The sequence below is a fragment of the Thermobia domestica genome, chromosome 6, assembly GCF_964235325.1.
Source record: "Thermobia domestica chromosome 6, izTheDome1.hap1.1, whole genome shotgun sequence".
Lineage (NCBI taxonomy): Eukaryota > Metazoa > Arthropoda > Insecta > Zygentoma > Lepismatidae > Thermobia > Thermobia domestica.
In genome coordinates, this window is record NC_137459.1 from 133,702,984 (window position 1) to 133,719,339 (window position 16,356).

General features: G+C 37.9%; 1 protein-coding gene across 1 annotated transcript in view; it reads right to left on the bottom strand.

Moving 5' to 3' along the window:
- The window catches only part of LOC145688224 (F-box only protein 30-like), a 119,467-nt gene that overhangs the window by 42,086 nt on the left and 61,025 nt on the right, over window positions 1-16,356 (bottom strand). Inside the window, exon 2 of the mRNA XM_081762134.1 lies at window positions 8,156-8,679. Within this exon, the coding sequence (XP_081618260.1) occupies window positions 8,156-8,579 (424 nt within the window). The 5' untranslated portion in view covers window positions 8,580-8,679. The remainder of the gene's footprint in view (window positions 1-8,155; window positions 8,680-16,356) is intronic.

Here is a 16,356-nt window from a genome sequence, read left to right on the forward strand (position 1 = left end):
CTTATGCTGTATTATAGAGAATTATATTTGAAAATGCTTAAAAACCAAATGAGGATATTAATAATTTTCTGTGGAAAAACTCCCGGTCCCCCACTCGACTGTGAGGTATTCCAAACACCAGGAAGGTCCGCTCTCACAGCAGACAACTCCTAAACCCACTCATGCTCAAAACACGGCATTTATATGCATTAAGGCAAAAAGACACACACATACACATACATATATAACAAAGAAACAATTCAATATGGCACATCAAAACATAAACTAGGTGAACTTCTTTGCAGACCCTCATTTTAAAAACATAAAGTAGGAAAAAGGTAATAAAAATGTCGGTGTTGTCAACTTAGTAATTATTTCTACATAAGAAATAATACCTTTTATGTGCAAAGGTATTCGTCAATTACTCTGTATAATCATCATCATCATCATCATAGGTATTCTGCCCTTATTGGCAGGTCATTTGCTGCAACTGAGAAGCTTTTATGCTCCACGGTCTTCCGCGAACCTCTTCGTCTTCACGTATGATCTTTCTGTTTTTATATAAAAATGGATTTATTAAAGGTATTTAGCATGTATTTCCAGTGACGGTATGTTTTAATCATTGAAAAACCAGAGACGGTATGCCTTCATCAATGAAAAACCAAAGACGATATATTATATATATATATATATATATATATATATATATATATACAGGGCCGGCGCTAGAAGTTTTGCCGCCCTGGGCGGTGGCACGGCTCGACCTCCCCTCGCACCGGCCCCCTATATATATATATATATATATATATATATATATATATATATATATATATATATATATCATCATCATCATCATCATAGGTATTCTGCCTTTATTGGCAGGTCACTTGCCACAGCTGAGAAGCTTCCATGCTCCACGGTCCTCCGCTAAACTTTTCGTCTTCGCGTATGATCTTTCTGTTTTAATATCATCCATTAATTGTAGTCTCCTTCGCCCCCTCCCTCTCTTTCCCGCCACCATACCCTCTAGGACGTCCCTCATGATACAATCTCTTCTTAGGCAATGTCCCAACCAGTTTCGCTTCCTCTTTCTAATAATATCTAAAAGTGTTCTTTTCTCACCCACCATTTCTAACACTCTCTCATTCGTTTTCCGCTCGACCCAACTAACTCTTTCCATTCTTCTCCACACCCACATTTCGAAGGCTTCCAGTCGATTTTCGTCACCCTTACGCAATGTCCACGCTTCCGCCCCATACAGCACAACACTCCACACGAAGCATTTTATGAGTCTTTTTCTCAACTCTTTGTTTAAGGTCCCACAAAACAGACTTTTCTTTCTTTTAAAGGCTTCTTTCGCCATTCCTATCCTTGCTTTTATTTCACGTTCGCATTTCATGTCATTACTAAGAACACTACCCAGGTATCGAAAACTACTCACTTGTTCTATTTTCTCCCCTCCTACTTTTATATTTGACACAGACCCCTTTGTTCCAATCACCATGGCTTTTGTCTTTCTAACCATGCCAGGGAAGCAAGAAAGTTCGTGCGCTTTTATACTATGGAAGAAAACTGGCAATTACAGGGTTTTAACGGTTTGTTTATTCGGCAAAATAGCCTCCATTTGCTTCTACAACCTTCTCCCAGCGCTCAACAAGCTTGTAAATGCCAGTTTTGTAGAATATTTGTTCCCGAGACTCGGAAAACTCAGCAACTGCATTTTTGACGTCTTGTTCAGTCTTGAACTGCCTGCCACGCATAAAGTTGTCTATGTCCAAGAATAAATGGCAATCCGAAGGGGCGACATCTGGGGAGTAGGGAGGATGAGATACAAGCTCCCAACCAAGTTCTGGGATTACTTCCAGCGCCTGTTTTGCGGTGTGAGGGCGCGCGTTGTCCTGGTTATAGAGCACACCTCTTTTGTTCACTAGTGCTGGCTGTTTCTGGGTCAGTTTGGTGGCTACCGTTCTCAGTTGTGATGAGTACACATCTTTGGTAATTGTCTTACCACGTTCCAAGAATTCGTAGTGCACGATACCGTTTGTAGTCCACCAAACACAGAGCAAAACCTTGTGTTGATGGATGTTCCGTTTTGCAGTCAAAGGCTTCGGATCATTCGGTGGTAGCCAATGGTATGACAGTTTTTTATTGTCATACATGACCCACTTCTCGTCACAAGTTATTATACGGTCCAAAATTGGACAGATTTTGTGTTTCGTCAACAAAAATGAACAGATATTTAATCTTAGAACTTGGCTCATAGCGGTCAGCTCGTGAGAGACCCACTGACCCAGTTTTCAGGTCTTCCCCAACTGATGCAGACTTACCCGAATAATTTTCCTGCTTACCTCGAATCGGTGAGCAAGTTCCTCACATGTTTGACTGGAATAATCTTCAATAGAGGCCTTCAGGTGGTCCATATCCACTGATTTAGGCCTCCCAGAGCGAGGCTTATCTTGAAAGGTCTCGTCACCAGTTGAAAAGGTCTGGAACCATTTTTGTGCTGTACATTTACTTATTACACCCTCTCCGAGCGCAACACATATTTTTCTAGTTGCTTCTGCACCATTTGTCCCCAATTTAAACTCGTAAAGCAAACAAGCTATAAAAACTTCATTTGACACTGACATGATCACTTGCGATTTTTACACACTACACTGACAAATGCGTTGTTATATTCACCGTGGCTGATGCGTTAATGAATAAGCTTTCCCAAACAGTCAAAACTTTCATGCTACGGGGGCAGATGTCGCCGCAGCAGCCAAATGGAAGCGGGAGTGGTTCAAAAGCGCACGAACTTTCTTGCTTCCCTGGTATATATATAAAGCAGATGTGAGTGACTTACAATCACCCAGGCCATGCTACTACATGTATTAACGTGAAATTTGGATAAGACACTCCTTTTGTCACTAAGGTTAAGGGATAAGGAGAGATTTTTGGAAATGCACATCCTAAGGAGAGAAAGGTGGGTTAAAAATTTCCTCTGTGAATAGTGTATCTCACGAATCCTTGGAATTGAGTGACGAAACTCGGCATCTGAATTATTCATTAAAAATAAAAAACACGTGTTTTAGCGTTTCCGAAATTTCTGCTCCAAAGGGGAGAAAGTGGGACAGTTACAATCATGTTAAAATTTTCCTTTGTTTAATCACAAAGTGCAAAATGTGAGGATTCATTTTAGTAAAAGTTGTGAAATTTGGTATATAAACCCTTAAATAAGAGAACACGTATTTCAGGGCTTTCAAAAATTTTGCTCTTACGACGGGAAAAAAGCAGAATTTCTTTAATATTGAAATTTCCCTTTATTTATTCACAAGGCGCTGAATGTGGGAATTCGCTTAAGTTTAAGCTGTAAAATTTGGTTTATAAACTCTTCATTACGAATAGGGATATACGTGTTTCAAGATTTTCGAAAATTCTGCACGTAAGAGGAAGGGGGAAAGAGGCAATTTCAATAATACTGAAATTTCACATTATTCACATGGTACCGAATGTGAGGATACGCTTCAGTTGGAGGTGAGAAATTCGGCATATAAACCCTTATAGAAATACGGGAACATATATTTAAGCGTTTTCGAAAATTCCGCTTCTAAGAGGGAACACTGGAATCGACTGTGTACTAAACAAATTTCCCATTCTTTATTGAGAAAGTGTCCAATGTGAGGATTATCTTAAGCTAAACGTGTGAAATTCGGTATATAAACTTACATAAAAATAATGAAATACGTATTTCTTTGTCTGCAAAAATTCCTCTTCTTGAAGAGGGTAAGAGGTACAATTTGTACAATATTAAGGTTTCCCATTATTTGTTCTGAAAATGCTTAACGTAAAGATTCACTTAAGTTCGAAATCGTTACCTAAACTCTTAAATAAAAAATAAAGGAACACGTATTTCAGCGTTTTCGAGGATCGGTAAAGGGGAAAGCAATATGTACGATTAAGTGGAAGACTGGAAATGATTCATTGAAAATTCAAAAGCCATATTAATATATCTAAAAACGAGATATTTGGACAGAAAACTCGTTGATACGAGAGCAACAAACAAGAAAGGAATTTATTGAAATCCGTTGCTAAGGGAGTTAAAGGTGATTCAAATGTTTTGCCCAGAGTAAATCCTTCAAGTTAGAGATAAAATTCGGCATATAAATTCATCAAACATAACCGGACACGTGTACCACTGATTTTAAAAATTCCTGTTTTAAGAGGAAATAGGCATTTTCTATTATTTTTACCAACTGCATTGAAAACTATGTTGTTTGTTGTTGTGATCGAATCAAGGTAAAACAGCTGAAGACTCTAAAATGAAATTTGGAACATACTTAGTATCTACCTCGAGCTAGGTTTCAACTACCACTTTGATTCCAGGGCGTATCCTAAAGGGGTAAAAATCAATGCGGAAAATAGAGTATCTGATGAGCCCCTCAAGTTACGAAGATTAAAATATGAATGTATAAACTCATTACAAATAAGCGGACACATGATCCTGCACTTTTTAAAATTCCGGTTTTAACTGAGGAGGTGCAATTTCTAGATTTTTTTTTTTTTCCACATTGGAGTAGGCGTTGTCTGTTGTTTGTGACTGCATAACCAAAACGCGATTATCCGTTTGCAATGAATCTTGAAACAGTTATTTCCTGCCTCAAGGTTTATATTACATATATACACAGGGTGTTTGAAAAAGAACTCCCTAGTTTTAAGTGTAAATTTAATTGGAAAATGAATGAAAACTTACATCAATGAGTAGATATCATGAAAGAGAATTCCTTCAAGTTTTGTTTATTGTTGGTAGACTTCAACGTGGGATTCATTTGTGGCCCTGCACACGTCGAGACTATATTCCACTTGAAAGACTTCTTTCCTTGAAAGACTTTAGCCAATGACGGACAGTTTGTGCTGTAGGTGGTTCACCACGATACTTACGTCTAAAATTACGTTGTACTGTTATAACTGACTCAGTTTTCACAAGCCAAATAACACACTGCGCTTTCTGTTGCGGAGTACACATTGCTGCTGAGTTCTCTGCACTGCAGGCCGGCTTGGACTGAACTGAGGAAACAGGAAAAAAAAAAAAAAAAAAAACAGCACTGGTGCCGTCCCAAGGTCAAGCAGACTTGTCAACTGCAGGGGAGCCAAACTTGAAGAGTTAATGAATCAAACACCACAAACTAGAATGAATGAATCTTTGAGTTTTACGTCCCATGATTATGCCGGTTAGGCTAAAGGAGACGGTGATGATGAGTAATGAACGAAATGGTGGAATGAAGAAAGTGGGAGAAAACCGAGAAAACCCACGCACACGGTGTTTGTGCACCACAAAGTCCACTTGGCGAGGGCTGGGATCGAACCCGGGACCCCAAGCACCAGAGGTGAACGCTCTACCACTGAGCCACCGCGGCCCCCACTACAAACTAGAATAGTGTATGTCACTTTGTACAGATTCTAGGACACATTAAAACTAGGGAGTTCTTTTTCAAACACACTGTATAATATTTGTATATATATATAGTCACATTGTTAAAGGAGTGTATCCTAAGAGGGGTAACAAATCTCAAAATTTATGCCAAAAATCTATCGGTTTCTATAATTACAGTTTCATTGAAATGTGTATCATAAGGAGGGAACAGAGTTCAAATAATTTCCACAAACCTATTCTCCCCGTGCAACAAACAGACATTTCAGCTAGTATGCTATATACATAGCGAGAACCATTTATAATACGTCCTTGTAACTTTTAAACTAATAAATATAGAACGCTGAAATTTCATACCATGCAAATATCAAAAGGAGATATTGTTTAATATACTCTGTGATACCAAAAGGTAATCAGTGTTGCCATCCATTATGAACTTGTATTTTTTTTCAAATGGAACTACCTCAGGTGACTACATACTTCAAATCTGTATGTAAAAAGAAAACTTACAACTCCACACTTATTATGCAGCATTGCAAACTAAGGACGCTACAATATGACACAGAAAAACAACCAAACTTCGGGGGATTCTACAACAGTATTACACAAATGACACGGACGGGGTTACATTACATATAAAGTATTCCAATGTTGAATACTACAATCATTACATAACGTATTTCGAACAAGTAGAAACCAACTTACAATGAATTGAAAATTTGATTTTCTTTCAAAAGATTTTATTTGGAAAAAGTGTTTAGATAAACATCACATCGAATTACGTGCATGGTTTTCAATAGACAAAGATAATAATGCCGTCTACAGCAATCTGATACCTGAGATCATTCCAGAGGTATGAAAAATAGTTAAATTTGGCATATTGTTTAAAATGGCGTATTTGAGGGAACTTTTCAAAACATTTGTTAATTCACTTTACTTCAATTAGAGTACATAATACTTTATGGTAGGCATAATTACAACTAGTTCTCGGAGTTACATAATCTTAAGCAGTGTTGCGAACTTTACCAGTATTTACAATATCTCCAGAACGGTTTGAGATATCCAGTTGCTATAAACGGCATTATGATCTTCACATTTATTGAAAACATCTATCCAATTAAGCGAGGTACTTCTTGAAGCAGTTTCTGGAGATGAAAGCTTTTGAAAATAGCCAATTTTTCAATCACTTGTATCTTAGTTCTATTGATTCGAAGTCCGTCTTATCATTATCATAGTATTAGACGCTAAGGTACTTTGGATGTGCACTGCCTCGTTCGCCTCACTGCGCTGTTACTGCTCTCGAGGCCACCAAAATTTTCATGTTTCACTGTGTTTGTGATACTCTAACGTCCTTAGTTTGCAGCGCTGCATAATATGTGTGGAGTTGTAAGTTTTCGTTGTACATGGAGGTTTTAAAAATGTAATGACCTGACATAATGCCGTTTTTTTAAAAAATAAAACTTTATGTTGGTTGAATTTAGATTTCTGGGCTTTCGGCATTATTTTCCATGTTACCCCGTCATGTGTAAGGGATGATGTCCCTATGCGATCACACTATCCGACAAAGGGAAGGAAGGAAGCGACCTGATATCTGATGTGATGTACCATCCCGACAGTTGCCTGATGTGAATGAGGAAAATCCAGGAAAACTTCACTGAGGATGGCTGGCCTGAAAAAGTTTTTACACTTTTTCGACCGAATATCCCCACTGGGAATCGAACCTGGGACTGCTAGCACCAACGACGAGAGCGTTAGCAACTACGCTATGCGGGGTCACCAACTTTATGTTGGGTTGGCATCACTGTTAACCTGATGGTATCAAAGAGTATGCAGCAAAAGTCCCTGCCCTGTTGATATTAGCATGATATAAAATGAGCGTTTTTTTATTAATTTACAAATTGCAAGGGTGTATCAAGATAAATGGTCCACCCTGTACATACATATTACATATCAATTTCTCAGTTCTTCAGAACAGGAAATTTTCTTTTGAAATTTTCCTCCAATTTTATTTTCGCAATATTTTTATTATCCGACAATTTAGGTGAAACGAGAATCAGGCAAAATAAGGATCTTCATTTCGTCTACAATGACATACACAAAACTAATAATTTATCTACCGCAACTGTATGAGATAATTGGTTAGGGGAATAGATGTGACATGTTCTCTAGTCCTGCTTAACGTGCGTTACCAATATTTTGACAGTACTCCTTTCACTCAAATTGTATTTAAAACCCCTTGTTATCACCACTGTCTTTAAACTCGCGGGTGAACAAGGAGATAAGCTACTAACATTTATTCAACTAAAATAAGTATTTGAACATTCACTTTAGTAATTTATCTGAACGTAAATTTTAAATGTCGATGATTAAATCAATGCCCTACAGTTTAATAGGATACGAAACACTTTTGCTCCTATACGGAATCAAACTCGAGACCACACATATATAAGGCACAAGTGATAAACACTCAGTACTCGTGAGCCCATTTTGGTGGTTATATACTGGCACTGAAGAGCAATCACAAGAAAATTTGGTATGTCAGCATGACTAAAATGGAAGCAATCTGCAAACGGAAATGACGTAACATTACAGAAGTATGCAAACCAGACTTATTACAAGATTTATCTTTGGCAAACATCAAAAAGTACGAAACTGATTTTAATTTGTTGTTACCATCATTAAAATTGTGTTGTATTGCAATGAAAGAATATACTCCTTAAATTTTCACTTAAATTATTGCATAAGAACAAAAGACTTTCCAATTACCTAATTGTCCCTCCTTAGCTCGTGGATTCGGCAAGCGAAACGGAATGTGCATTTGTCGTTCCTGAGAACAAACAGGCCATCTGTTCCATTCCATAGTGCAGATAACAACACTAGCTGGGCAAGTTTCAAGATGCTGAGCTCTTTGATGACGGAGAAGCAGAATAGGACATCCGTTCTCCGAATTTATACATGGCACTTTTTCATTTGGACATAGTAACTTGTGTTCTTCCAATTTACAAGCATGAAATCGTGCACCACAATTAAGTTCACACTTAATTACATCGCAATATCTTTCTGAGTTAGACTGTGAAATACACTTGGCAATTTTTACACAGTTATCACAGTGTGTATGAACTGTTTCAGTCTCTCCTTCAAGCTCGCTAGAATTGTTCTTCGCATTCATAAACTCAGAAAATACTCTCATTTTCTTGGACTGAGTAAATCAAAATTTTACAGTCTTCTTGGTACTTTAATGCAAACTACTAATACAAATTTGGACATTCCAAACAGCTGGTGAAAAAGAGCTGAAAATAAACAAAGAAAGTAGTTATATACTCTAATGTCACCATTATGCAACTTTCGAACAAAATAAACCATGCAACTTATACATATTATATGGCTGTTCCTGTGAAATATATTATCCTGGCAATTATAAGTTATGAATGTCATATATGGAATTATTAGCAACTAAATCTTGACCAAAAATACGGAGAATAACATAGGCTTGGAATGAAATAGATACCAATCAATCCTAATAGTTGTGTAAGAATTCAACCCAAGGATTTTGATTTACAAAACGAGCACACTACTAATTAACTTTATTCAGTTTTAGAAAACAAGGTGTATTCATGAACAAGCTAAAAAATTAACCTTGGACGAAAATTTTATTGCAAATTTTCTTCGCTCTTCATTAATGGAAGCATACATTATACAGTATAATTTAAATAATATTTTAAAAGAAGAATATTTCTCAATCAATTGACAATGACTTTTTGTGCATATTTCAGTTTCACCAGGAAACAGTATACATTAATTTGTTTAATGTTTCTATCTACGAATTTATTTCCAAGGTTATTTTAATACATATAACATAAATCAACTTAGTCGTGACTGACACAAGTTTCTCTATTTTACCATTATTAATTTCTGCATATTAAATAAATAAGGAAAATTTTGCTTCTTTTTAAAAAAATCCTCGTTTCGGTTTTGTTAAGGTCAACTAAGAGTGAAAATTACCGACGATCTAAAGGGTCTTTCCTAGTAAGATAGTTAAATCGGCCCTTGATCCAAATTGGGTCGCTATCGACCCAAAAGGTTACCCTTGACCTAAAACTATCTTTTAAAAAAAATGACCCTTTACCCCCTTCTCTTACCCAATAATCGTATCATACATGCTCAAAATTTATTTTTTAAAAAATTTTGGTAGGGGTGGTCGAAAAATTTTGAAAGTTTTACAGATTGTAGAGATACTATCTAGGTGCAAATGTGCAATTTTTTTCAAAACCATAGTTATTTTTTTGCGTGTTGAAAATTTCAAAAAATTGTAGAAAAAAAATTTGGGGGGGACACGTCGCTAATTTTTGGGTTATAAATTTGTTATACCCTTAGGTACAACATATATTTTTTTTCGGGGCCTGAAAGTGATGGCAACATTGTTAAAAAGAAATAAAACTGAAAACAAACGTATTTTTCGCACAGTTTTCTCATCATTTTAGGGCCCTCAAAGTGAGGGCCCCTTCAAACAATCCTTTGCCAGAGTTCACAAGTTTCCTTTCTCTTGCGTCCCTTCCGATTCTATCGTTGTTCGGCTGCTTCGATTGTGTCCGTTTCGGAATTGAAACACTAAATATATCTCCGTAACAGTGCTTCCACTGCAACCGACTCTTGTACGACGAAGTTACACACACCCCGCGTCAGCTCCTCGTATCTATCAGTGCTTGCTTCAGTGGCCACACACAGTGGCGCTCTCTACGGCGAGCTCTGTAACTTTGTTGTGCAATAGTAGGTTGCAGTGGAATCACTGTTACGGAGATATATTTGGTGTTTCTATTCCGAAACGGACACAATCGAAGCAGCCGAACAACGATAGAATCGGAAGGGACACAAGAGAAAGGAAACTTGTGAACTCTGGCAAAGGATTGTTTGAAGGGTCCCTCACGTTGAGGGCCCTAAAATGATGAGAAAACTGTGCGAAAAATAAGTTTGTTTTCAGTTTGATTTCTTTTTAACAATGTTGCCATCACTTTAAGGCCCCGAAAAAAATTTATGTTGTACCTAAGGGTATAACAAATTATTAGCCAAAAAATCAACGACGTGTCTCCTCCCCCCCAAAAAAAAATTTTCTACAATTTTTCTGAAATTTTCAATTAGCAAAGAAAAAAAATAAAATAAAGAAAACACGCGTCTATGGTTTTGAAAAAAAATGAACATTTACATCTAGATAGTATCTACAATCTGTGAAACTTTCAAAATTTTTCGACCACCCCCACCAAAATTTAAAAATATTCAATTTTGAGCATGTATGATACGATAATTCGGTAAGGGGAGGAGGTAGGGGGTCAAAATTTTTCTGAGGTAGTTTTAGGTCAAGGGTAACCTTTTGGGTCAATAGCGACCCAATTTGGATCAAGGGCCGATTTCACTATCTTACTAGGAAAGACCCTTTCAATACTTTAACACAGTCTAAAAATAAGAGACATCATCTTTAAGTTTTACGTCCCACGGTTATGCCGGTTAGGCTAAAGGAGACGGTGATGATGAGTAATGAATGAAATGGTGGAATGAAGAAAGTGGGAGGAAACGGGAGAACCCGAGAAAACCCACGAGCACGGTGTTTGTCCACCACGAAGTCCACACGGCGCGAGCTGGGATCAAACCAGGGACCCCAAGCACCAGAGGTGAACGCTATACCACTGAGCCACCGCGTCCCCCGTGGTATAATCATGTTAGAGTGGTGTGATGCCTACTCCGTTATCGAGTGGTCCTGGATTTCAAACCTGGGGCCGGACACCTTGACTAAGATGTTGCAACCATATAAATAAATCCAGTAACGTAAACAAAATTAAACCACAATAGCCTACCCATCAGGTATAGAAAAAAATAAAATTGTATTAACTTCAAAAAGTTAACATGATAATACGTGTATGACTCACCGAGGTACACAACTTCAGTCAATGTGCTGGTTGGTGTTGTCTTTCAGCGACTAACTTGGAAGTGTCAGGGTCAGACGAAGAAACTTTTAAGTGATCGATCATTTAACTTTAAATGGTGTATTTCTCACCAGCGTGTGTGCCTTTCTCAGGTTGGTATGAGGACTCCCTAAAATCGTCTTGCAGACCTCAGGTTGGAAGATGCTGCACTGGGGTAAAATTAGTAACACAGTGGGATAATTAAATTTATTTTGCCTGAGCTACGCGGCAAGGGTAAAGAAAAGTCCATGTTAGTATAAAAGATAAAATAAGCAGTGATGTAATGCTCGAATTTTCGGTAGGCATACGCTCGATCGTTTTCAAAAGTATAGTGTATACACAAGAATACTTGGCGTATACGCACTCCAATATACGTTCATTCTTTCGTAAATTTAAGGTGAGTATACGCTGGATTATAAAAATTTTAGGTAGGTATACGCCATGTACTCCCGTATACGCCCCATTACTTCCCTGAAAATAAGCCAAATACTTGTCAGGATGTCAACTGAACTGCAAACGAAAAATGCTTTAAGTAACAATAGAAAGGAGACAAACACCCACGAAAAACTTGAGCGACCGTTCGGTGGTCATCTCCGAACAGTGTTGGTAAGTCGGCTGGTAGGACAAAGTCTGCTCGAAGCTGGGAATAATGAGGACGATCTACAAGCAGGTGTTGAATACTTTGTATAACTCCACAGGCCATACACAATCATGAGTTTTCGCCACGAAGTAGAAATCAATGTGCTAAGTGTGAATGTTTAATGGCAAGTCGAATTAATTCATGTCGAGATCTTGAGCTGATGGTCCAGACACCAAGTGCAATTTTGAGTACATGTGTTTTTTTGTTGACAACTTGGTCCCACACGAGCTACCAGCGTTGATGTAACTGAGAAGTGAATGCAGATCCATGGTGGATAAGAGAGATAAGCTCTCATCCTTCATAGACAGCAACTTTCGCTATATAGTCTGCTTCTTCAATTACCAGCATGACTCGGAACTCAGCAGAGTTGTACCTTACATCCTCGTGTTAATCATTTATGGCATGGTGTGATTTGCTGGCAGAAAAAAATGTTTATTTTGCATATCAAGAAGTCTACTCAGAGCACGTGAAGTATGTAAAATTGCAACCAGTTCAGCAGTGAATATTGAAGAAAAGGCATATAATTTAAAACCATAAGATCGTATAATTTATTAAAAAATAAAAAAAAGCACATACAACAGAATCAGCATTTTTGACACCATCAGTAAAAAAGACAGTAAAGTTTTGAAACTGCTGTAAGAAGAAGCAAAACTCTTGTTGAAATTCGTAAGGGCTGATGCTTGCCTTCTTGCATTGGGCCAGGTGGGAAAAGTAGCTGGATGAAGTTTCTTCCATGGCGCGGTGGTGGTGATGGTGGAGATAATAGAAAACCCAACTGACAAAGTGCAACTTCGACGGCAATATCATCCGAAAGCTGCTCCGGAGCACGAATTCCAAAAGGTCTGGTAGCTTTGGGTCACGCCTATAGTACTCGCGCCGAATCGTGAAGCTTGGGCTCTAAACCAATCATAGAAATATTTGCTTGGGCTCCAACACATCGAAAAACTTCGGTATAATTCGTGCAGCCGCTTCCCGAGCTAATACTTGGGGAAACGTCCAACACCTGAAATTCAGCAACTATGTTGCCAAACTTTGAAGACATAGTAAACGAGTAAATAAAAAAGCATTTAAGAATTACCAATGGTAACATTGCACAACAATAACTACTGTAACAACTAGTCTAAAATGGTAACAATATCACAAATAGTAACAACGAAAACATAACGCAACTAAAAAGAATTAACAAAACGAAACTTGACGTCAATCCGACAACACTGTACTCTCGGGAGATATTTTCCGTGTAGCGCGAGAGAAGACACTATTGTGCTGCCAAAATGTCTTGAACCGCGGCAAAAATGCGAACTAACGCTCACACCCTCACACACCCACGCGTTGAGCCAATAAGGGTTCAGCTGTTGCTAAGCGAGAGAAAGCGAGTGGAATTCCTTCAGCCGATAGCAGCGCTTGCAATGGAAGACTAGGGATCAAGTCAATGTGGTATATCTATAACACAATTTGATGGGTGGGGGTTGACGACCGGAACACACCCTCGCGTTCTATTGGGTGGTGAAATTGGTAGATCTAGGTCAAGCTTTACGACTCGGCGCGAGTACTATAGTGTTGTAAAATTTCCGGAAGTTTTGAACCTGCTGGTAAAAAACCGTTTTTTTCTGGTTTCTTTCCGGAAAAATTGGGAAAATAACAAAAATCTTTGTATTAGGTTAGTTCTACCAGTAATGGAACAGTTTTTTTTTTCAAACACGTGAAAACTGTAAGTTGAGAAATATCAATATTGTGAATATATTTTTTTAAAGAACCATTCGAAAATAAAACTGTTGTAATTATTCTTGAAAATTAATAGTCTGCACACATTTTCTTTATGTGCCTTTTCATCATTTACTCCTGGTTGTGCATTAATTACAGAACGTTTACAATCTTTTATGAACACAAACGAAGGTCTATGCTGTGATAAAGCAAAATATACCGTACTATAAAAATAAGTTGGGTCTGCTCTACCTAGCTCAGTCGGTAACATGGCTGACAAACGCAAGAGAAACGGGTTCAAACCCGGGTCCAAACTAAACATCTTGTGAGTGCGCCCCACCCACAAGATTATTTGTGTGGGTGCAGGAACCCCGGAACACCCACGTAATCGGCGCGCATGCTAAGACATATAATTACAATTATTTAGTATTCAAATAGAGACATTAATATAAATTTTATGTACAAAATTTTGTATGTAAACAAATACCTGTTTTCTAGTGCGACAAATTATCTATATGTATAAAAATGAAAATGACTATATTTGTAACTTAACAACTCTTGAACCACCAGACTGATCTCGATAAAAATTTACAACATATTTTCTAGATGAGGTTCGGGCCTGAGATGGATGTTACCATTTCACTTTGAAGGTGCAACTTGGAGGAAGGAAGTGCGGATATATATTGAAAATTACCGATCCTAGTGTCGAACCTATAGTTTTCTGGGTTGCTAAGGTGAACAGTGATATTTCCGATGAAGCTTAAATTGAAATTCAGCACTGTAACTTGGGGGAAGGGTAGGGGAGATATATAAAATGATCAAAAATGACCAATATTAATGTCGAATCCATAGTTTTCTAGTGGTCTGTTGAATGAACCACTGACAGAATGCCTCATGTAGTTGGAAATTCGCTTGTCAGTTCTTGTATCTTTGCAGGTGGTATGAATACAAGGCATTTTCATGCAACGCACAGCACACAATTATCCATTTCAAGGTTCTCTCGTGCCGGTAAATTGATGCAAACATTCTGTATGGTGGTTGAAGTCTGTTAGGGAAACGTTTCTGATGGAGTCGTGCTGCTTCACGCCGATTGCCATCTTCACGACCGTACATTAATAGCATATCGGCAGGGTCCTCGTTTGAATAACGCACCATGTTTCAGTCGAGCACTGCCACTTGTCCTACTCAATACTCACAGTAGAATGACCGCATTCCTGTACTGTAGCATCTTGAACACAGGCGCCACTTCTGTGTAAACCAAGCATCTACGTATTGAACACAAGCACACCGGGTCGGCCATAGGTAGTGCGGGGGCCCGATTGGGAACATTTTGGGAGACCACAGGTTTACAATTAACTTGCATCAAGGTCTTTGGAACCAACATATATGTATATTGCGCTCTCCCTACTGGTCTAGTGGTTGGTGCGTGTGCCTGTGGTGTACATAATCTCGAGTCCGATTCCCGCTCCAATCAAGGCTTTATCGAAACCTTTTTATATGTATGTTTTTAGCCAGTCACAAAGCTTTTGGACTGATGAAAGTCCAGTAGTAACATCTATGGTATCACTCTGAAGTTCCTTACTTACATAGTTTACTTGAATTAGTAAGGAGTACCAGAAGACTAACGAGACCAGAAACCTGTAATCTCTCATTTGACTAACTAACGATACAGCATCGCTTCTTGCTTGACCATCATCAGTTTTTTCTGCTAACTTCCCGGAACACAACGGCAAAGATAGTTTCAAAACATTTGTATTCATATTATTTGTAAAAAGGGTACAAATAAAACACATTAACCGACACCAGGAAGAAGTAGACATCAGTTTGAGGGTATGTTTATCATGGCCGCCATCTTGAACTCTGCCATCTTGTATCTCACTCAACATTTTAAAATAGGAACGGGGTCATGTAATATATCAAATTTGGCTAGAATTTTACGAGAAATACAATGGTGAAGTCTATGTTCCCATAAGTTTATATTTGTAAGACATTTAAAAAAAATCAAGTCAAGAAAATCTAATGTTCGCTAGTGACAACATCGTATGTAGCTACTTATGAAAGGTATGATCAGTTTGAAATCGTTATCGACTGCAGAAAAAATGAAATGATGATGAAACGATCATAAGCCCTTAAGGAACTGATGGAAGAAAGATGGCGTATTTTCCATTGGAGTATTCAAGTTAGAAGACAAACCTTGATAAGCAGCCACCTATTCAGTACGTACTAGTATATAACTAGTATATATATATATATATATATATATATATATATATTAGGTTTTCCTGACTTGATTAAGAAAAATATATCCACGGGATTTTTCGCAGGAAAGGGAAAGTTTGTCCTCTGGTTTTGTATTTTTAATATAGCTACTAGCTGAACCTGCGCTCTCTACACAGCGCATCATTCGCATATAAGCATAAATCTCCTTCTCATTCCTCACAACATATGTACATGTCCCTTTACACACACAAGTGAAAGACGTCTTGATTTTTAAAAAATCGGCAAGGAGTATCATAAAGGAGAGATTTTTTCGATTATTTTTTTCTCAATATCTCGCACCGTTTGCAAGATTTGAGCCTACTTCCGGTTGGAGTTTCTAATTCATATATGACCAGTGTTTTCTTTCTCCTTGCATGCAGTATGTAATAAGCAAATACATTACATATACA